The sequence below is a fragment of the Aplysia californica genome, unplaced genomic scaffold (genome assembly GCF_000002075.1).
Source record: "Aplysia californica isolate F4 #8 unplaced genomic scaffold, AplCal3.0 scaffold00881, whole genome shotgun sequence".
Taxonomy (NCBI): Eukaryota; Metazoa; Mollusca; class Gastropoda; order Aplysiida; family Aplysiidae; genus Aplysia; species Aplysia californica.
Window position 1 is genome coordinate 43,126 of NW_004798151.1, and position 23,509 is coordinate 66,634.

At 40.6% G+C, this 23,509-nt stretch overlaps 1 protein-coding gene across 2 annotated transcripts; it reads right to left on the reverse strand.

The window, feature by feature from the left end:
• Positions 1-5,680: 5,680 nt before the first annotated feature.
• Positions 5,681-22,344, reverse strand: LOC101850852 (nuclear hormone receptor FTZ-F1 beta). 2 transcript variants are annotated; one of them, XM_005110366.3, is made up of 7 exons: positions 21,916-22,344; positions 16,658-17,728; positions 13,553-13,732; positions 10,693-10,898; positions 9,301-9,516; positions 7,993-8,245; positions 5,681-6,936 (listed from the first exon to the last, which is right to left on the reverse strand). In XM_005110366.3, the coding sequence occupies exons 2-7, from the start codon at positions 17,724-17,726 to the stop codon at positions 6,638-6,640; spliced, it is 2,223 nt and encodes a 740-aa protein (XP_005110423.1). In that variant the 5' UTR covers positions 17,727-17,728; positions 21,916-22,344; the 3' UTR covers positions 5,681-6,637. The 2 variants fall into 2 exon arrangements, with proteins under 2 accessions (XP_005110423.1, XP_005110422.1); XM_005110365.3 differs by lacking the exon at positions 21,916-22,344 and adding an exon at positions 21,519-21,872.
• Positions 22,345-23,509: the final 1,165 nt, after the last annotated feature.

Here is a 23,509-nt window from a genome sequence, read left to right on the forward strand (position 1 = left end):
AACATTTCAACTTTTCCCACACAGTGGTACATTCATAACCACGGACACACACAGCTCAACCCCTATCACAAAAAAACTCCAGTTGCCAAAATATTAATTACCACCCTTTCGTTAAGTAAAGGCAGGTGATAATTACAGTGCCACAAGCCAAATAAACGAAACAGTCACAGTAGGGTTGTAGCAATGTCTTGCAGGAACAGATAACTACACGCTGTAATCATCGTGATATGTCCCAAAGTGGGGAGCTTTAGAAGATTTTCTTTCACTTTCACCAATACTGGCACCATCCACCATTGTCTGTGACCCAGAGGAGGCCAGACAGACATGCTGGCGTTTACTATGGTTCAGAGAATGGGGGGGGAATGGAAGCTGGTGGGAGATAGAGGCAGCATCTCCTGGTTGAAAATGAATCACAATAATAGTAGAACAAGAAACATTTCGGAACAAACTTAACAGAATTATTTTCCCCTGTTTTAATGAATGTCACCACTGTGATGTTACTGTGGAGATTTCAGATGGTGCGCTCCACAGTTCACACTCACAGACACATGGAAGAAAGCACGCATACGCACACATACATGCACAAACACACACACACACACACACACACACACACACACAAACACACACACACACACACACACACACACACACAGCACAGAGAGTGCAACTAAACCATGATATGCTTAAAATAAGTTAAAAAATAGTATTCCAAATTTTAAAATTAAATACACTGCGTTTGTACAACCTCTGGTACCATACAACACTTGTAACACCTCTGTGCTGACAACTGATGCTTCAATAAACCTACACTGCTTCTAGTCTGGCAGAGGAATAGCAAGCTCCAAGTTGAGTAGAAATCGCATCAAAATTAAGGAAAATTAAACATTATATTGCCAGATCCCTTAAACACCACACAGGAAGAAAAACTTGTAGTACAAAAAAAAAATAATAATAATAATTGTTCATTGACAGATCTTGTTTGATTGATTCAGCCATAAGCTTATTTCATGACACATTTGGTTTGAGTTTTGCTGAAAGTTCACATACCAAATAATATGAGTGTACAAAACATGCAATAACACTTTCATGTGAAATATTTCCCCTCTCCATGGTCTCAAGAACTTAGCAGTGAACATTTCAATAATCAAGCAGAAAATAAAATAGCCAAATAGCCAACTGTAGTAGCATTTGTTAACATTTGTCAAAATTCACAAGACTTGGCAAGACAAATTCATTCAACTAAACACCACCCCCACCCCTCCAACACTCCCAACTTTTCCCACACAGTGCTGTGTTCATAATCACGGACACATACAGCTCATCCCCTATCACAATAAAACTCCAGTTCCCTGGTGATAATTACAGTGCCACAAGCTAATAAATTACACTGAGTGTTGAGTTTGTCATGGATGATGAAAGCTTAAATCCTGCTGTGAAATATCAACATGCCAACACCAGCTGAAGTCGCTTGAAACTCCAAAACATGACAACTTGAACAGAAAATTGCGGTAAGTAAGCAATTTCAAACCCTTCCATCTCAAAGGTGGTCACATGTCTTTAGAAGAACACACAAGCATTGGCATATACTATGTATGGCCGGTTCATAAGAAAGGTTTACAGTCAAGAACACAATAAAATTTGCATGTCAACACTGCATGTATTTTCTTCACCATTGGTGTCTTCAGTAAAACTCACTTTGCATCATGGGGTGTTGCTAAGAGAAGTATTCTGCACCTTTAAAAAAAAACAAAAAACAATGTAATCATTGAAGACAAAAATGTTTGATGCCACTGAAAACAAAATGTGGATGAGAGAAGAATCTTATTTAACTGATTCACTCCGGCAAGCCGACTCATCAGAATGGCAGCTGTTGTGACATGACCACCACAATCCATGAGCAGGCTTGAAGAATGTGTTATTTTTAGTGTTTGGTATTTTTGATTTAGTCAGAAGATGAGAAAAATCTGGTGACACAGAAAGTCATCCTATAGTTTTTCTCCAGTTTAGAGAGAGTTTCGAGTCGTTTTGAGCCTAGTGTTGGATTTTTTATCTTGTTTATTTTTTTTTGCAACGAATCAAAAATGGATGAACCAGGACAAAGCGGGTTGGGTAGAAATTGTTCTCAGAGACCACTAGTACTGCTCTGCCTTTTTTCTGATCACGTTCCCTGAGGGGCAGACATAGTAAATATATGAGTTTAAAACACCCCTATCAACACTATTACTATTTGTTTCTTCAAGAGGCAGGACCTCCGAATTAAACGTCCGTCTCTGTCAGGACTGAACCAAAATGGGTTGAGAGCCTTGAAAACTCCAAAAAACGACCCCTGAGTTCAAAAACTCCCAGTCTGGGATTCGAACCAGGGCCATCCGCTCCGTAGTCCAACATGATACTGAATAAGAGATAACGGAGCGCCCAGAGACAGATATGAAGCAGTATAGCACCATGTTTCATTGTTGCAAAAAAAGGTGAATTGCTATAGGTTTAACGCCCCTATCAACATTATTAAGTTATTTAACAAGCGGTTTATCATAACAATAAGAATGTTGAGAACAAAGAGACAAGATCTTTACATCAGTGCTCACCAAATTACCTTTCAGAACGAGTGGAAATGTACGCACCATCTCATAATTTAAGATCTCCAAATGACCATCAGCTCTGCATGCCTAGGTCCAGAACAATGTTGGGTGAAAGGGCCTTTTCCATCTGAGCCCCAAAACTTTGGAACAATTCAGATTTAGATGTTGGAATGTCTCTTTCAATTGATTAATTTAAATCAAAGTTGAAGACAATGTTTTTCAGGAAAGTATATATTTATAATGCTGGAACTCAATATCTGAACTATTTGTCAGGGGGTTTTTTTGTGTTTTTTTTTATGCATGCCGTAGTGGTTGAGCTTTAGAGCTTTTGTGAATGTGTGTGTGTGTGTGTGTTTTGTAAGCGCCACCAAGCCCTTTTTGTGGATTCTGGTGCGTCATAAATTTTAGGTTTTTTAAGAGGCAGGACCGCCAAATTTAACGTCCGTCTCCGACAGGACAGAACCAAAATGGGTTGAGAGCCTTGAAAACTCTACAAAACGACCCATGAGTTCAAGAATGCTCATTCTGGAATCCAAACCAGGGTCATCCACCCCATAGTCCCATAGCATAATACGAAATGAGGTAACGGAGTGCTGCCCTTCCAAAGCCAGTACCAAAAAAGTGGAAAACAACAATCCCAGAGTCTGAGCAAAATGCTGCACAGACACAGGGAAGACCAAGAACAACCAATGCTGTTGAGGAGGCTCGCAGGAGCTAAACATCTTATTCACTCCATCTGAAAGGACAGGAACTGTGTGCACTGCAGTAGTGGCAACAACAGTAAGAGATCGTGTAACGTTTGCGAAGGTAGATCTGCCCAGCCACATCTGTGCCTCAAGGACAGTTTCGGGCACTACTATGCGGTAGAATTTGTATAAAGAATTATCGGGTAATGTATCATATTGATTTCATTCGTTTGTGAATTTCAAATATTGTATATATATATATATTGTGTGAACGGTAGTGTTCTCATCTGGTCTTTTTTAGACTCTTTACTTTATACTTTTAAAAAAGTTTTGGCTGAAGGTCAGGGATTCCACGACTCATTTCCAACATCAACATTGGACATGTAGTTGTAAAACCCTGTACAGCCTGTGTGTGTTTTGTGAACTGATTCAAGTTATGCTTTACCTGATTCTGAATTGGATTATTTGACATCTTAATCTCTTTTCGACCAGTAAGCAGTGGTTTCCTGATCACCAGAGGTCAAATAAGTAATAAGTGAAAAATACTGATTGTAAATTTTGTCTTCTTGATCGTAATATACTTTTACATTGTTCGTTTCATACACTTCATCTGTCAAACCACTGTCATGTGCACCACTCAATTATCTTTCATTTGATGAATAGTTATAATGCATATTCTTTTACGGAAACTACTGAGCAATTGTATGAAACATGATGTAACCCTCCCCTCAAATTTAGAACCCAGAAAATAATTCTGCCCAGAGGCCAAAAAACTCCCGGAGTGAATCAGTTAAGATTCCACGACATGTTGCACCCAAACTTAAAGTGGTTAAAATACAACACCTTGACAAACCACCATGGTTGTGGGACTGACAGAAGTCAGCTAATATATACAGGCCTGCCAACTTTTGAAAATGCAAAATAGGGAAAATCAACGCTGCTCGCTGCACCTGTCACACTCAACTTACTCGTATTTATTTTTTTTATGTGTGTATATATATATATATATATATATATAGAGCATGTGTGGACGCACGGTTAAACTGGACATTTTAGTAACAAATTAGTTCTGGTATTGTCGATTTCGTTTTCTCAATTTTGCGCAAAAAATTGTAATAATATTATAGTATAAAGCGGCTCCGACATCCGGGGGAAGTCGGGAGCAGCGCATCTGATTTGGGAAATTCCCAACAAAATCGGAAAGGTTGGCAGCCCCATACATATCTAAAAATCATGAGAGACAGCTTCGGAAGATGAACATAAGAGGTGTCCTTCAACAGTAGTAACAAACAAGATGAATCATCTATTCCCAATAAACAACTGAGGTCGAAAATTTCCCTGAGAAATAAATGAGTGCATACAGAGTCGAGACACAAACTACACTGATTCAAACTGGTGAAAATAATCGATTGCCGAGCCCCCCGACCCCCACCCCCCATCCCAAATCTTTTTATTCCAAATATTTAAAGCAAATACAGTTGAGAAAGATTGAAACGCAAAAGATAAAGAACTCTTTAAAGAGGCTACAATTTTTTCCAACACATATGTATGCTTTTAGTTTGAAACGTAAAAAATTATTTCATGAACATTAAATTAATGCCAATGTGAACATGTGATCATCCAAGTCATTTCAAAGGCAGATCACTTTGTCATCTCTTTATGGCAATGGGCTGAGAGGTAAAATATATTCCAGAAGGAATTTTTAAAAATTATAGTTTTAAGCTTTCATGCCCTGGCAAAACTTATGGAACAGCAACAGAAACGACTGTGTACAAAACAAGCCATTCCCCAAATAGTCTTCTGTGCTATTTACGCACTCTGTAAAAGATGAAGTTGCTGACTATGATAAAGATGATTTGGTTTGTTCCTAAAGAACAGGTTCTTTTCCGACAATCTTTTCTCCGACTCTTTGTATGGGATATTACATCCTATAAATAGCCCCCTTAAACACTTTCATACAAAACTCATCGCCAGCAGTGTTAAAGACTTTTCATATCTCAAAGAGAGGAACTACCCATTCTTAAAAACCTTCTGTTGCTTCCACCCTCGCCATGCGCTTTTATTTACCAATTCTTGCAGAAGATGACTTATTTCATGCAAATCGAGCCCTCCTATTGTCTTTTCAACAACAGTCTACAAAGAAGAATGACATGGTCTCTGACTTCCCTTATCTTTGTGAAGTATACTATACACAATATTTCCCAGGGGAATCCTAACAATCTGATAAGCTCACATCACAATGCTATAGGCCATGAATCATGAGGCAGACTGTTGGGCCATTATTGGCATTCCCAAAGCACAATTCACATCAATTAAGCGATACATATAGCATTAGCCATGAGATTGCATAAAACTGATTCAAACAATTCAGTCCAAAACCGAAACATTCTTTTGGGGAAAAAAAAATCCAGATTTTTGTGAGTCCTGTAAATAACGACACAATATAGATCAATAAGGAGGCAGGTCACGTAGACCCTGTCTGTCTGTCCGGGCCAGTCTGAAGTAAGTGAGATACTGCCTCCCATCAGAAACGCAATGACATTTGATCCAATAATTTTCCTAAATAGAAATTAAACTCACGTCTTTCGAAAGAAAGTCGAAGTACTTGACCATTACAATAAAGACACTTTAAGAAAAAAACACTTTCAGAGCAGGTAGTACAGTATCTATAGACTAGCATCTCGCTCCAGGTGGTCTTACTGATGGCGAATACACACATGCATGCTTCACATCCACACATGAACCCACACATGGCGGCTTTCCCCAGCCAGATGATTACACATAACCTCAAAGCACTGGCAGTCTCGTGCTGGCAGTCTGGTAGTCATTAGGACACAAGTCCCTTTTAGCACCTTCTGTGAGATGATATAAACTCTACCTACCCTACGTCATGGACGAAAAATAATGAAACAACTGCCTTTGGTCCAATTGCAGTTGTTTGCATTTTCCTTGAAATGGTAAAAATGAATTTTGCTGTAGAAAATCATAAACCTGGAGCGTGCATGGTTTACACTAAGAAACCTCCATAGTAATCCAGACCACCAGGTATAACCTTTAAAAACCTTTTCTTGAACTGCGAGAACTCAAAAACAACCAAGCAGCCTTTCTTGAAAAACGAGCTCTCATTAAGAAAGATGAGGGATCTGTCCTTTGATTTCGAGTTTGATTCTTTGATGAGGGGGCCGTTATTGGTTGCATTCCATGGGCTAGACTTCCGAGGAGGAACTGTCATGCTTATGAATGTAACAGCGTTGTTTAGCCCTGAAGTTGCTTCCCGCTCTGTTGTTACAGCAATATACAAGCAACCTTTCCTGCCCTTCACGGTCCCTGATAACGTCAGCAACAACTTTCAAGGACAGGCGTGCGGAGCTAAAAGCGGAGACCACCACCACTGCCACTCGCACCGTTACCCAGGTCACTGTCCCCTTTGTTCTCTCCCTTCAGCAGTTCCACCAGAAGGCCGCACGTAGCCATCGTCTCGGGCAGCGACTTGAGCAGGATGTCTTTGCTCATGAAGCTGATGCGTGAGAGCTCCGGGAGTCGGAGCAAGAGCTCACCGAACTTGTGTGTGAGGTTCTGGTAGTGTGAGTTGGTGTAAGTGTACAGGGCCTCCTGTAGTTTCTCCTGGAACTCCCGGATTTTGCGCGGTTCCTTCAGACCTTTCACATCTGCGGATAGAAAGAATATTAACCACCACTGCAGTGTATGTTATGCGCATGGCACAAGCCTTTGGGAAGAACAATGAAAATGACAATATTTATTCATCTCTGGGTCATTTAGAACAGCAGTGGTGTTCCCACGTTCAAGTGCACTCACACATACGCAAAACAACACATTTGATTCAAACAAACTTATTTGACCTGTGAATAGTAAGACAAAAAAATGACCATCAACCCCACATATTTGTATCCTCCCTAGATTTTGGAAAGAAATCAAGTCCTCTGACACAAAACAGTATTCTTTTGTGTTTAACAAAAAGTCAGAACCATTTGCCTTTTAAAAATTTCAGTTCACGCTTATCTTTCACATTGACTTTTTTTTTCATACATATTCCTTGAATTTTTCCAGAACATTGAAGTTCACTCTGGAAGGAAAACTCCAAACACAACATGAAGTCTAAACTTAATGAGGTCCAAGCTCATACCTTTTAATCGAGTAAAGCTATCAATGACTAAAACAACAATCAAACCCTTATGCAGTGTTATTTTTTGTATTCATAAGAGTTAAACTCTTCCTGATGTGAATACACCTGAAATTGTCCAAGACATTGGCCCCCCTTGTTGAATAGAAAAGCAGTTGTCTTATACAGGTGGATGTCTTGGACAGTGTCATTATAATGTAGGAAAAAAAGCAAGGGGAGAAGTAGTTAGTTGTTGTTTATACACTTGATTGTCTTGGACAAGTAGCCTTTACGCTACCTCAGAATTACAAAGTTCTGTCACACATTTTTGGCCATTTTGGGTTGGGTTACTAAGGCCATGAGGTAAGAAAGCAAATGCTCTACCGAATCTATCAAAATTGTAATAATATTCAGAGTCGTTATCAAGATATCCAAAGAATTGCATTCGAAAAAGCTTGACATATTGTGAAACCTAAAAATTTTGACGTAAAATTTATCAAAACTAAGCGTTGAGCAGATAAAAATTTGTAATTCTGAGGTAGCAATTAAGAGCAGCTTCAAGAATCCTCCCCCCCCCCCACACACACACACTATTGTTGCATACCTGGAGAGATGAGAAGGAGGACCTTGAGGGCCACATACTCAAACTGGTCCAGGTACAACTTGCGGAAGCTGTCGGTGATGCTGAGCAGACGCAGGACCACCTCCTCAAAGCCCAGGTGCTGCGCCCACTCGGCCGTGATGTGGTGGGTAGAGGAGATGCTGATCTGGCCCGGCGTGTCGATCGAGCGCCAGCACAGGCTCAGGGCGATCAGCTCCGACCAGCAGTTCTGGAGCAGCAGGATTTGGTCGTCGGTCTGAGCAAGAGAGGAACGATTTTCACAGTATAGACATTTTCCTGGTTTGGTTTGTTTGAGTAAAGAGAAGCACATCGACACAATAATGGTCATTTAGTGCTGGGAAACAGACAGACAGGCAGACAGACAGACAACAGACAGACAGACAGACAGACAGACAGACAGACAGACAGACAGACAGACAGACAGATAGACAGAAACAGCAGAGGAAAAGTAAAGAAGTAGGACCTGCCAGTTGCGCCCTCCAACCACCCGCCATTTTCCTGTTGCCTGAGACTCTACAAACAAAGAAAAGAATGTCCCTGAATATTTTTTTTATTTTAAAGTTTCATGGTTAAGAGAATTTTATGTAGCCTGAGACTATGATAAAAAAGAAAAGAATTCCCTCCTGAATATTACAGAAGTTTCACAGCTTAGACAATTGTGTGTCTACAGAAAAGGAAAAAAACAGACAGAAAAAGACTCCTCTACAAACTCTTTTCAGAGATTTGCTTCTTGGCTACGTTTTCAAAGGCAGATTGATCAAAGAAAACAACATTGTTGATAAAAAGAAATAAAAAAACAAGACAATAGTTAACAAGAATGCAAGTAACTTAAACAGCTTCCCACCCTAAATTCATACAGATCATCTGGAACTGTTGCAAGCTCTTAACTATGACAACCTTTCACAGAAACAAACTACCCAAACCCCTCCACTGCTCAGCTAGACACAATCCTGGACTATCACGCAGTTTCATATCTACCTAAGAATAACAAAGTTCTGACATTTTTGGTCATTTGAGAGTTAATAAGACCATAAAGTCAGACAATAAATGCTCTGTCTGCTCCATCAAAATAGTAAAATTATTCAGAATCATTATCAAGACATTAAAAAAAGCTTGACTTACTGTGAAACTCAAAAATTTTGACGTCAAATTTCTCAAAACTGGGTCCTGAGCTGACAGAACTTTGTCATTCTGAGGTAGTGATATGGCAGGTGCTCCAGTAACTCCAGTTAAGAGATTCAACAATCAATCATGACCCCCCCCCCCCCACACACACACACACACACTCACGGAGATGGCCCCAAACTGCGGCAAGTTGCGAGCCCAGCGCACCAGTTTGTAGAGCCGGAGCTCAGCCAGCTGCATCATGTAAGAGTAGAGGGCTTGCTCGGGGAACGGGCCCTCCATGATGGAGTCGGTGGGAATATCGTCGTCGCTCAGCAGCGGTTCCAGATTCATGATGTCTCGCAGCAACTCTGGGATTTGTGGTGTACCGGGGCTAGGGGTCTGGAAAAGGTAGTATAATTTTTTTTTAATCTCTTCAAGAGGAAACATGCATGTTTAATGAATGCCCTTATCACCAATGTAAGACTATTTCAGGGATATGATCTCCAAAACGTATTTCCATCTCTGTTTGTTTGAGTAAACAAAAGTACATCGGCACAATAATAGTCATTTAGTGCTGGGAAAAAGTAAGACAGACAGACAGAAACAACAGAGGGAAAGTAAAGAAATAGGACCAACCAGTGGCACCCTCCAACCACCCACTTTCCACCTCTGATAGGGTGGAGCTAGGAGAGGGTGGAAAGCCTTGAAATCTTTTCTTAAAACACAAGCTCAAGATTGCCCTGGTGGGTCAATGTCACAGTCTAACTGAGCTGTCCAAACACCTCTATACCGTCCAGAGAGTACGGAAAAGCTTAACCACTTTGTAATGCTCACATAACATTGGTACTATGCAATAATAATAATAACAAAAATAATAATAACCATAACAATAATAATAATGATAATAATAATTTTTTACAGCCCCTTCTCCCGTGTTCACAGTTTTAGGTGCTTTACATATAAACCCAAGTACCAAACAGAATAACTGTGAAAAAAATAATAATATCTGCTCATACGACAATACGAAAAGGGGAAGTAAGTAAGTAGTAAAGGAAAGACAGAGGATTGGAAATGAAATACAAAGAGCAAATCACGGGCGCCTTCCACATGCCCACTTAGAACAGTATCAATCGTGCAGCCACGGCCACAGAGTTCCTTGTTTTGTGTGGATCTGGAACATGTGTCTCATACCTCTGTTCCCTCATACTTACTCTTACTTTACTTTTCCGATCCAGCGATCATCCAAGTTCTAGCCCTTCGGCCTGGTTTTTTTTTTGTTTTTTTTACTCATAATGGTTACCTATGAACTAAAAATAACCTCCATAGGCATAAGTTTTCCTATCAATTTTATCTGTGTAGAGCTAGAAACTCCACAAATAAAAGCCATCAAATAAAGTGAGTGAATACTCTTTCCAACCTTTGTGAGAGGCAAAACCACATAGAGAGTGTGGAAAGAGGAGACACCTGACCCATGACTTGAATGAAATCAGGAATGACAGACAGGACTAACCTTGCTACTTATAACTCAGAACTCAGTCTTCATTCAAAATCACATGATACCATCATAAAGCGTACCTGTTTATGTGCGTTGTGGTTGAGGATGGCAACAAGGTTCCGATGTGACTTTGTGCCATCATCGATGTCCTGCGACGACCCAGCACCATCACCCGAGCCCGAAATTCGCTTTAACTTCTTCTCCAAAGGCGTCATGCGATTTTTCAAATGGGACCCACATCCTTCATAGGAGCTCCTCCCACCCCTTGTTCTGTCCTGGCGAATGGCTGTAAGGAAAGATTTATATATTTTTTTAATTGATCCTACATTTTTGTTAAAAGTGATCAATCAAAGTCATCATTGCTTAAGTCTGCATTTTCCAGTTAACAATGACTTGTCCATTGAACAAGGCAGTTTACCTTGGTTCTTTGTTGTTAGATTAATTTTGTGAAATACGATGCTGTGGAAAAGAGTCTTTTTTTTTTTTTTTTGGGGGGGGGGGTGTTGTAGGCCTATTATTTCTCTGATTGCTCTTAGCTTTGGGAAAAATTATTTGTTTGGCTTTTTGACAGTAACTGTAGCTTTTTCATGCCTTCATTGACACAATATACATCAATTTAAGAGGCCAGCTGCTTTGGACCTGCCTGACAGGGCCAACCGGTGCTGAGAGGGATACAACGTCCCATAGAAAGAAGGAACTACTGGATGAAAACCTCCGCACACATGTAAAAATAGTGAAATGGTATAGGTTTAACGCCCATATCAACACTATTAGGTTATTTAAGAGGCGGGCCATCCTAGTTTAATGTCCATCTCCAAAAGGATCGAGCCAAATGGGAAATTCATGGAAAGTGCCTTTCCCAAGTACACAACCTTAGAACAAGCTGAGGCTTGAACCCCTGAACCCGAAACCTCATGATTAGGGGTCTGACAGCCTAACCACTTGGCCACCAACACCACCTTCCACACACCTGACGTGACTTGAACTGACATCTTTACTATCGATTATGAAGCACCTAACCATTATACCACAGAAAACAGTTGCCATGAGTAGCTATAACATAATAGTTGATTCGGCTAGTGACCGATCCGCCGATTAAAGAACCATGTGAACTGTTACACCACTCTACCTATTCATCCACTGTTTCAAATTTATGTAAATTTACTTTTAGTCCATCAAGTTTATTTATTTCATTCTTCTTGCTTTGATTAATTAATGGTAAAGAAAATAGACAGACCAAGACATGGTAAGAAAGTAGGGCTTCGGAATATTCTATGAACCATCACCCAAACCAAAAAAACAGACAGCTTTAAGAAGTTAAAAAGCTCCCAAACAACACTAGTTTTTAAAAAACTCCCCTCCTTGGATATTTGAACCAAGGTCATCTGTTTCATAGTTCGACATGATACAAAGTGCACTAACAGCCTGCTAAAATCTGAAGGCAATATAAACTCATAAAAGTAAGAAACATAAACAAAGAACTGTCAAAAGGTCAAACAAAGCATTTTTTTCCAAAGCTAACATCAGCAATCAGAGAAATAAAGGCCTATAAAAAAAACAAAAGAACAAAAAATCTTTTCCATAACATCGTATTTCACAAAATTAATCTAACAACAAAGAACAAAGGTAAACTGCCTTGTTCACTGAAAGACAGATCATTATTCAGAGGAAAATACAGACTTGGCTAGTACGGATATATATATCAAAATAATCGTAACATAATCAAGCTGCAAGGACACATCTCTGAGCATGTGCAAATGCATATATATATATACTTTACACGCTCTGAAAAAAATATCCTTCGACAAGACTCACTGTAAAACATCTACCTTAGAGACAAAGCAGAATCAACAGAAGCCGACATTGTTTATCTTCCTGTGCCTTCAGGAGGGATAACTCAATATCTTTCTCCCCTCTTGTACACAAACTTTTATCTCCAGCATGCACAGGGCACCTACTGCGGAGAACGTAAACTGTTTACATAACTTCCTTGAGCTCCCTCCCTCCTCCCCCCCCCCCTCAAATCCACAAAAAGTTTTCAGAGATTCTGAGGCCACATGCATATATAAACCTGATGATGATGCCCCCAATTTCTAAAACAAATGACATCAAATCACTTTAAATACTCTTCCTCTTGCGCTAGACTTACCCAACCTTGTGAGAAACAGCAAAAATCTGTCTCGAGTTGGATTTTTAGCAGGTAGTTTAGAACGAGTAAGCATGACAGTAATACATCTTTACAGCTAGCTTTAATTTCAGGATAACAGTGACACTGAAAAATTAAAGAAACAAACCATACCAGAGCATCCACCAATCACCAGTTAAAAAACTAGCTTTTTTTGCTTGAGAAAATTCTATAATGACTACAGATAACATCTCTCTAGGCGAAATTTTTGGCAACCAGTTTCTATTCTAGTGAAATGGAAGCTATCCTGTGAACCCTGTAGTCTACACAGTTCCTGTACCCGAGTTGAGACATGTACCGTGTTGAATCTTGAAGGCCAACAGCAGCGTGTTCCCAAAATAACATGTTGTGATCATGCCAAGGTAGTCTAGTCAGTCTACCTCAGACACTGTTTGGTTTAATTCTAAACGCATCAATTTCAAAAGAAAATTTTCACAAGAATCTGGAATACTTTTTTATTTTTGACACATTATATAACAAAGAAATTCCGAGAACATATTCAACAATTTGAGAGTGTACATCTGGAGTGTCACTATAATGATGAAAAAAACAAAACCTCAGCAATCTGCCCCTGAGGCACGTTTTTTATTTGAACATTGTTAAAATTAATCCCTCTCTCTTTGGTATAAATCTTGCTTTTAAAGGAAACGTTTGCCAGGCCATAAAATTCAAACAGACCATTACAAACAAGCTGACAACATCCCACACATATATATAGTTCAGCTATTACTTGAAGATGAAGACAGGGAACTTACCTTCAAGTTTCATTCCCATGATAAGGCACCTTTTAAACCGGCAAGCAGGGCATTTTTTGCGGTTGAGGGAGTTAATGTCACAGTCGGAGGACTTTGGGCATACGAATGTCTTTTTGTTCTGTACAGTTCTCTTGAAGAAACCTTTGCAACTTTCACAGGTGAAAATTCCATAGTGGTAACCTGCAAAAATCCATAGTCATGGATCACTCTTGGGGTTAAGAATGATACTAGTGACAAAGGCCATATTTTACCTAAGTTTCAGTAAGAGTTTTACGGCACTTGCAACACAACAAGGTCATATAAGTGCCGAAGATTAGAGGTGTTACAATAGAGTAACAAACAGAAAAAAGGAGGGGAGATTAAGACGATAGATGTTCGATAGGAAAGAAGAAGCAAACCACACCAGGGCACCAGCCAACCACCCACATATTTTACCTAGAATTGTATAGGAAATAATAATAATAATAAATAATAAATAGCATTTGTATAGCGCATATCCCCGCTCATCAGCAGGCTCTATGCCCTTTACACTATATTATTACCCCAGCAGACCATAGAACACTCCGAAACATTCTCAGCTTCCCGGGACGCATACAGCGCAAGCAGCTGATTAAGCGCTCAAACACTAACAAACTGATAAGATCTTTCGCTGTCTATAGCCGGGTACCCATTCGCACCTGGGTGAAGTGAGAATAATTCATGTAAAGTGCCTTTCCCAAGGACACAATGTCGGGCCCCAGACGGGATTCGAACCCACGACCTTACGGTTGCGAGTCCGAGAGCCTAACACTAGGCCACCGACGCCACAATAAGATGAAAGAACACAGTGCTCCAGAGCACCCATCAACACCATCCCTGAGAGACTGAGACAGAGTTCAATAGGAACTAAAACACGGAACAACTTCATATGGTAAAAAAACAATAATAGAGGAATTTTATGCAGAAAGAATTAATTAATTTTATAAAAATTTTAGAGAGCTATAGCCAGAAGCACTGGAAAAGTGAGGAATGAGAGAGGTTGGGAAAATAAATGCAAAAAAGAATCAGTGAAACAGGTCAGGAGGGCAAAAGAAAATTCATAAATTAAAGAAGAAAAAGAGAACAAGATGCAACTCAAGTAAAATGGACTTGATTAAGATTAAGACTAATTTACAGAACCTCACCTTGTGTTTCTGTTTTTCTCACTATTGCTCAGAGTGTAAAATGGGACAACAGAAGGATTCAAATGAAAAGGGAAACAAACAAAAAAATAAAAAACAATTATGTGAAAAAAAAATATCAAAGAAGCAAAAAAAAAGATGAGCATGTGACTGAAATAACCCTAAGACAGGCATTTCAAATTGTGCTGATGATCAGGAGATGCTGAATTATTTCACACATAATACCCGAATATTTTCACAATCTGGCTTAATTTTGTGTGAGGAAAGAAAGTAATTTTTTAAAGTTCTGATTGCCTAGGGCTGAGCACTGATCATGAAACATTATATCAACTGCTCAATGTAAGACTGTCATACCTTACTTTTCAAAACAGTGCTGTAGCAAAGTCTTACACTTCTAAGCAGTTGATATAAATTTTGTCCAACAAACCATTTGCTCGCCATTTCTGATGATGTCTGCTTTAATCACACTACTATTTAAAAAATGGACACACGAATATATAATATATATATGACCCAGAGAGAAGGAGGGAGGGGGAGAGGGAGGGAGAGGGGTTAGGAAGGGAGAGGGAAGGGGGGAGGTAAAGAGACAGAAATCTTTGATTTCACTATTTTGACAAGTGCCTGATTTCACCACAATACCTCTCTCATATTGTTAGGATTTAAACTGTGCGGAGGCAAACTAAACAACAATTTATAAATTAACTGTGAGATTTTTAAAAAAGAAGAAGGTGATGGATTGGACACACAATCAGGAGGCCAGCCCATAACGTGACAAGACAAAGCCTTAGATGGAATCCTTAAGGAAGAGATAGAGAGAGAGGCCGAGATCCAACTATGAGTGAGATCAACAAACATATACAGTAGTCTCCGCCTAAGATCCCGCCGCTTACGATCCCGGTTCGCTTAAGATCCCGTTGTTTAAGAAAACAGAATTTTTACTATACAAAAGTCACCCCTAAGATCCCGCTCTGATGGTCTACATTCGGCTAAGATCCCGCATTTCAGATCATAATTTGCTAAACAAAACCCCGGGCGGGCACAGCCGATCAACCTAGAGTGAAAAGTTGAGATCAATAAACTGTCCGTCGCGTCAAAGATCAACCACTATCGTGAATGTGATCACATACACGTTGTAAAACTCGATGAAGCGATACAATGTTTGCCCCAGACGGGATCACACCGGGGTGTGAACTGACCGACACGTTTGTTTTCCCCACGCATTGCACTCACACCTGAGCTCGCCACCTAAACTTACATCACTCGCTGGGTGGGTAGGGCCTACACGTTCGCTCCAGGCAGGATCACATCGAACCGTGAACTCTTCCTTGACCATTGCAGCAGTAGTTGTCTCTACTCCCGAATTTTCGAGACAGACTGAATTTTAATTGGTGGGTTCACAACGTAATGGTGTGTAACGACAAAGGTGGTTTGGAAGGGGAGGGGGGAACTCGGTCAGAGATGGAAAGCTATAAATTTTTGACAGGTATAGAGGAGGGGCAACTGGATAAGCGTAGATCTTGAGACTCATGATAGGATAATAAGTGAAAATGGCATGCCTCATCCCACTATGCACCGTGATAGGTCATCAAGGTTAACCACTCTTTGCTCGCCATACGTCATAAACCCACCAAGCGGTCACGTCAGTTCATTGTAGAGTGGAGGGAGACCATTTTACCGATTGTGAGCCTTAACATGGGTCACCATAGATTCTTCCCTGGGTTCATCGGTTAAGATCCCGGTTCGCCTAAGATCCCGCATTTCCTTGCTCCAAAGCACCGGGATCTTAGGCGGAGACTACTGTATTGCAAGCATGTGACACAGCTGGCTGGAGACAAATAAGACCGCCTAGAACAGAGACAGGTGGAAAGCTCATCTTGGTGGCCTATTCCCAACACAAAAATAAGAGAAGTAAATGATGATGATGATGGTTTAAATGATGTTTTACCTGAGACTTTGTCCCCACACACTGGGCATGGCTGACTCATTCCTTCCTGCGTATTTTGAGCATCTGTAACTGGTGTGATTGATGAGCCTGACGAGTGTGCTATGGTCACATTGGGAGGAAAGATAGTCTGTTTACTCTCCACAGCATTTTCGTCAGAAGGGTGCAAGAGGACTCTGTATGTCCTTTGTAAGTCCGCAGCGTTAACTTCAGAATCAGGCACAACAATGTCATTCCCACTGGAAGAAGGCACTGGCAGGTTAATATCTCCACGTCCGTTATTATTGTTGATGTAACTGTAGATGATGATTTGTGGCTGAGAGCGGTTTTGGTCTGACAATGAAACGGCTGAAGTGGCCTCAGCAACTGTGGTGGCGCCCATCGACTCGAGACTCTGCTCAAGATGGGAGGCTGGGGACAAAGTCTCCTGAAGAGCTTGCTGCTTATTGGTCTTCTGAATCATGGACTGCTGAATGTGTTGCGAGGCAAGAGCCGTCAACATGCTGCTCACATCCGTGTTCATGCCCTGCGAACTTGGCGGGGGCGCTGCCTGCGGGACGTCGGAATCATCGGACGGTTCTTCTTTCAGCAAGAAGTTGCTGATTTCTTCACTGGAAATGACCATGTTTGAATGGTGCATAGTCTGCAGATCTTTGTTGGAGTGAACACTTGTGAGAGAACTACTCCCACTGGTGGAGAAGCCCTCGTTGTCAGACAGGCCCAGCATTGACAAGCCCGCCTGCGTGATAATAGAATGACTAGGATCTGACGACGTCTGGTGCAAACTTGAAGCCGCACTTTGTAAAGTGGTGTTGTCTTTTTGCACTGACATGAGCGAAGCTATTGGCTCATTCAAATTTTGAAGAAGTTGAGTGACAATGCCACTGGCAGAATTGGGATCCTTTGTGCTGTTGTCCATCTTTGACTTGCTCAAAAGTTCTTCCCTGCTTACAGAAGGAGAATCCTTACCCTTCCCAGAATCTCTGGCCCCTGTTAACGCAGATGATGTAAGGGTCTGGGCAATAGCTTGCAGAAGAACCGGGGAAATCCCCAGTTCACTCCTCCCTGACATTGCTGAGGAAAAATAATTAATTAAATATAAATGATTATATATTTCAAGGAGACTAAAACCACTAAAATAGATGGCTAAAATACAAATTCTGAAACGAGTGTTCTGTGAGCGAGAGAAAGTATGGCATGTTACTTTTCACTTTGCAAATGATTATAAATCAATTTTCCTTTCTTGAGCTGTCTCATGAGGACACTTTTATGAGAATTCTAGAACTTGATATTTTTATATCAACATGTAAAAGCCATAAAAAATAAGACAGCATGGGGATAAAGCTTAAGGGAAAAGTTTCATGATCAATACAAGACATTGTAAAAGAGAAAGAAAGAATAGTAAAGTTGACATGGTTGAGCCTTACACAACACTTTAAATATTTAGGGAAATTGCCACAAAATCCCCTTATTTTCTCTCTATTCATTTGTTCATCTGCTTTACTATATAATGCATGAAAGAATAGATCAATACAAAATAGCTACGACAAACATGATAAAAAAAATCAAATTGTTTAAATTCAAAAGAGAGTGGAGACCACCATCACAGCTCTTTTACACACAAGCTCAGCAAACTGTACTTTGTCTATCCTGACATACTATAATAAATTAATTACATACCTAGACTCATGCCTAATTCTACAAGTTAACTTTTTGAACATATTTTTTTAATGATAATGAGCTTAACTAACAACATTCTTATTTTGCTAATCAAAAGCACGAGCACTGTTGGTCATGAATGAAGCCACAGAATCTACTGCCCACTCTAGAAAATTTGTTATTTTTCTCTTCTTTTTAATCGAATAGAACAATATTGAAAGTTAAATTAATATTTGAGACATCATGGTGAAATCAGGCACTCTACAAAATAATGAAATCGAAGAAAACGCCATTTTTTATTCGGCTCAACACTTTATGCTATGTGGCTTTTACTGAACAAAGGCACAAAAAACTTAAATTTAGTTTCGGTATTTTTTTACTTTCACTCCTGTCTCACACTTAGCTACCCGTTATACATTTTCTACTTAATATTGATACGCTGAACACGAATATCAACTTCATTTCCGTTGCAAATCAATACTTTTTGAGATATTTATGTTTTTAGATTGTTTTTTACGCTTTCCGAAAGTAGGTTACGCGTATGCAAATGAGTGTCACGCACATGCGTATTTTGAGCCCCACAGGCGTATACGCGTGCGCAGAGGCTCACTGGCACGGCAAAATATTGATTTTTGTCCGCGCATGCGCATATTGCGTTCTGTGAATTTTAAATGGCCTAAATTCTGGGATGTTCTGTCCACTTAATTGGTTACGTCTGGTTACGTCTCTGGTAAGTCTCGTGATGGTCATCATGTGCAACCCCGTGACCATGCAGAAGCATTGTTTCACGCGGGTAGTGTTCATTTGTGTCGTTGTATTGGTGAGTGAAAGATCGTCGCGTGGGGAATTCCGTAGATCTTGTGTTTTGTTCATGGATTCCGCAAACAGTGACTGTGACAGTATTTGTTCATCTTGCTCACTGGACTATTTCACCGCAATTGCCAAGTTTCACGGGAAGGACGAGGAGAGTGTAGCTTTTCTCCGTGATCACAGTGTTCTGCCAAAAAGTGTTGTTTGTGAAAAGTGTGGGGGACAGTGTACTTTCCGAGAAGCTGATCATCTGTGGCTGTGCCGTTCCAGTTATCTCATTCCAAAAACTAAGAAACGGAGGTATTGTGATTTCTCTGTGTCGGACTACAAGGGAACTTTTTTGGCAGGGTGCTCGATATCGCCGTGGAAAATCGTTCTATTTGTAAATCATTTTTTAAGCCGGCACTGGGGCCACAGCACAGTTGTAGAGTGCTTAGGTTTATCAACGAAAACATCTGTCGACTGGCGCTCCTTTTTTTCCCAAGGTCACAGACGAGTGGTTCAGTAAGCAGGAGGCGATTGGTGGGCCGGGTGTCCAGGTTGAGATCGACGAGACCTTGATCGTACGCAGAGAAAGTACGAGAAAGGCCGAGTTTTAAAACAAATCTGGTTGTTTGGTGGAGTGGAGAGGGTCTCAAAGCGGAGATTTGTTGTGGCTCTAACTGGTGAAGGGGAGAGACACAACAAGGACACGCTTTGGCCTCTGATTCAACGGTATATTCTGCCTGGGTCTGTAATTTACAGAGACTCGTGGAAAGCCTACCACGGCCTTGCGGAATTGGGCTATACACACCACATGATAAACCACTCTGAGAGCTTCGTGGACTTTGAAGACTCCAGCATCCACACACAGAATATCGAGCGGCTGTGGCGAGATATTAAAGAGTGGGTGAAAAGACCAGGTATCAGGTCTAAATACTTGTATCAGAACCTAGCCCGGTATTTATTTGTGAAATCGGTCCCCAAGCCGGAGGCGCTCCACTTCTTCCTAAAGCAAGCCGCTCGGCTGTATCCGCCACACTCCAGTCGCGAACGTGATTGCGTCGCTAGCAGTTCCGGTGAAAGTGAGGATTCATCGCTGGAGGACGAACCAGGCCATTAACTGTAAGTTTTGGAAAAATCTGGGGGATTTCAGGCCCCCTGCAGTCCACCATAATGTTACGTGATTTTAACATCCAAATATCTTGCAAAGTATTCATTTGCGACGCATTTCGTTGTTATTTTCATGTTCAGCAGCTAAAAGTACGTTAGTTAGACCCTTAAAAATAGTGCATTTCCGTGCGGGAGGGGTTGTAAAATTTTACCAGTTTCTAAAGACTCTTAAAAAGCTTTGGAAGTCGCCAAACTTTAGCGGTTATTTTCTCTCAAATTTTACTTCCGAAACCAAGTGACCCCACTTGCTTCAATTCAAAATACAGCCTTAACGGAAACCTGTATAAAACGGAAACCTGTCTTAACGGAATCTCCCCGCTCCCCCCTTGATATATTCCTCTTTATTTACCTGTATAAAACGGAAACCTGTCCAACGCAGAAACGGAAAGAAAAATACATAGATATCTATATATATATATATATATATATATATACTAATCTACATGATTGACCATTTGAAGTAGGCCTATTTCTAACAGGCTAATAAAAGATTAAAAAGGGGATACATCTAGATCTAGATATTTAGATCTAAATCAAGATTCTAAATCTAGATAAATCGGCGCTTTTTCGGTAGTTCCCACCCCGCAATTGTTATTCATTCACGGGTTTGGGCCACAAGAGTAGGGGGGTTTCAGGGGGGGCTTGCCCCCCTGACCTAATAAAAATAGGAAGGGGGTTTTCAGGGGGGCATGCCCCCCTGAATTTTACCATAATTTAATGTTTTGCAGTTGTTAGGTTTGATATCTTAGCTCACCGTGAATCAAACGTATAGATCTAGATCTAGATCTAGATCTAGATGTAGAGTTTAGGTCAGGCTCAAATAAGGGGGTGGGAACTACCGAAAAAGCACTGATAAATCTAGATCTAGATTATCTATCTAGAGATCAAAGTCAAAACCAACAAAATTCTATTTCAAGTATTTCTGCTCGAAGGAGCTCGAATTAAATAATTAACCAAGTTTATTAATATAAAAGTAAAAAATTACTAGGCTAAGGCAATGCTAATTTTTAAGTTTTTCTTTTTTGAATAGAAGGCTTGTCTAGAACAGAATCATCAATCAAGATCTGAGATCTATCTAGATCTAGATCTAGATCTATAGCCCAGTTACGCCTAGAATCTAGTATAGCCTAGCAGTAGCCTAGTCAGTGACAGATGTTGTTGAACTTCTTGTTTCTTTGTTCTAAATCTGTAACACTTCTTAACCAGGTTTCTACCGACTTTTTCACCCTTTTCTTCGACTTACTCGTCATAGTATGCTGAGTGGGACGAGTAACTCTCTCAATGTGTAGTAATAACTTATAAAAGAAAACACGCCATTCGAAAGCTCGGGTGGAAGAGTGTGTACAACACAGTTGCTACATCGTTGGACTGGGTAGCTGGGTAGCCTACACAACAAAACGCCATGGCCAAAGTTCAAGGGTGGGGCTGCGGGCCAGTGTGAAGGACGCATCATTAGGGGAACCTCGAAAAGTGAGCATCACAAAATTAACTGGGGCAATACAAAACTCTCCCAAACAAGTTGAAGTTCAGGGAAATGAGCAAACTCCGCCAGGAGGGGAATGCAATATGTCGACATACAATCTCCGAAGCGGTACAATGTGCCCAATTATTACGAGGAATGAAGCTTCGATAAAACTTACTGGTCACTCCAAAGCAAAATCGTCTTCAGTGTGCCATCGAGGACAGGTAGATTCATGAACCGAAACATCAAAACACTTGGTGGGGTATTACGAGCACAGTTGGCCATGACCTTGCTCCCTTTCGGGCGTCCTTCACAGTAGCGGGTCCTTTCCTGATCCTTTGTGTGATTGCAAGTACCACCCTTCTCTGAGAGAGTCAGGATATGCTATTACAGCTATCCTGCAACAGAAATTGTACTTTACGATTACAATCAATTTGCAGCACACATCTATATGGCTGTCACGATATGATAAAGGAAACAACAAAATGGCCTCTAAACGTATGTTTGTGAAAGCTAGCGTGTGTCAATCCGCGAAGCAAACTTATGAGGCTCCACCAAGGATTATTATCCACTTTTTAAAAAATAATAAATAAAATACCTATGAAGCTTGTGACAAAAATTGATAAAGAAAGAGATTTTTAAACAAAATATGCTTAAAGCCTGGTTATTTTTACAAAGGCGAAGTGCATTGAAATGTAAATGTACTAGAACACCCCAATAGTTCCCTTCCTCATTCCTGATAGCTCTTGTCTTACCACTTCCGATTCAGAAAAATATGGGTCATTCATGTTGAGGCCACAGAATTCTCGTGAGGCCCAGGCAAGAATTCTGTGGTCTTGAGTTCCGGGTTTGAACGAGCGGTTGATTTGATTCTTCGCGCTCCTATGTCGTTTTCAATTAATTGTAATATAAATATTACAGGTTGTAGGCCTATGCTAATCCCACAAAAGTTTGAAAACTATCTTAAACTAATTAGTCTGTTTTACTATTACTACAGGTAATACTAGTGGCATTATAGTTATAGTGATAATAAACAGCGTTTGTATAGCGCATAAACAAATTCCCGCTAGACTCGGGTTTCCGTGAAGCATACAGTGCAAGCAGCCGATTATGTGCCCAAGCCAAGGCTTTCAAGGCCTAAGCATTAACAAACTGACCGGATAATGAACGGATTCGATTCAAGGGAGTTGAAAGTGGAGGTGGGAGGAGGGGGGGGGGTCGAGAAGTGAAAAAAATCGTTAAATGGTATGGGTTTAACGCCCCTATCAACACTATTAGGTTATTTAAGGGTTAAGGGGCGGGACCTCCTAGTTTAACGTCCGTTTCCGATAGGACCGAGCCAAGTGGAAAGTCCGTGTAAAGTGCCTTTCCCAAGGACACAACGTCGGACCGAGCTGAGGCTCGAACCCGCGAACCCGCAATCTCACGATTACGAGTCCGGTAGCCTAACCACTAGGCCACCGACGCCACAAATTAAAAAGTGCTCATAATATGAGTGAACCAATGAGTTAAAGGGTACCCGGGTAGGCTTTAATAGTTCGGATGAGGATTAAGAGACAGAGGGACAAAAAAGCTAAAACCCTTCCGTCAAAGGAGAAAGCTATGTATTGAAAAAAAAGTGGCAACACTTTAAGGGAGTATCCTCCTCCCCGTCCCTCTGTGGTAGGCCTGGGAGGTATAAGGGCTGACTTTGTACATGTACTTGTGTCTATTACATGAATTCTTGCTCAAAACATTTTGTGTAGGTTACTTTGTTTCGGGAAATGTTGGGG

What these genes read in the sequence shown, in the direction of transcription:
- LOC101850852 (XM_005110365.3), bottom strand. An exon ending in ACCACAACGCACATAAACAG is followed by an intron (nt 9,517 to 10,692) that starts GTACGCTTTATG and finishes TACCTTTTCCAG; the next exon opens with ACCCCTAGCCCCGGTACACC. An exon ending in CCTCCTTCTCATCTCTCCAG is followed by an intron (nt 6,937 to 7,992) that starts GTATGCAACAAT and finishes TTCTATCCGCAG; the next exon opens with ATGTGAAAGGTCTGAAGGAA.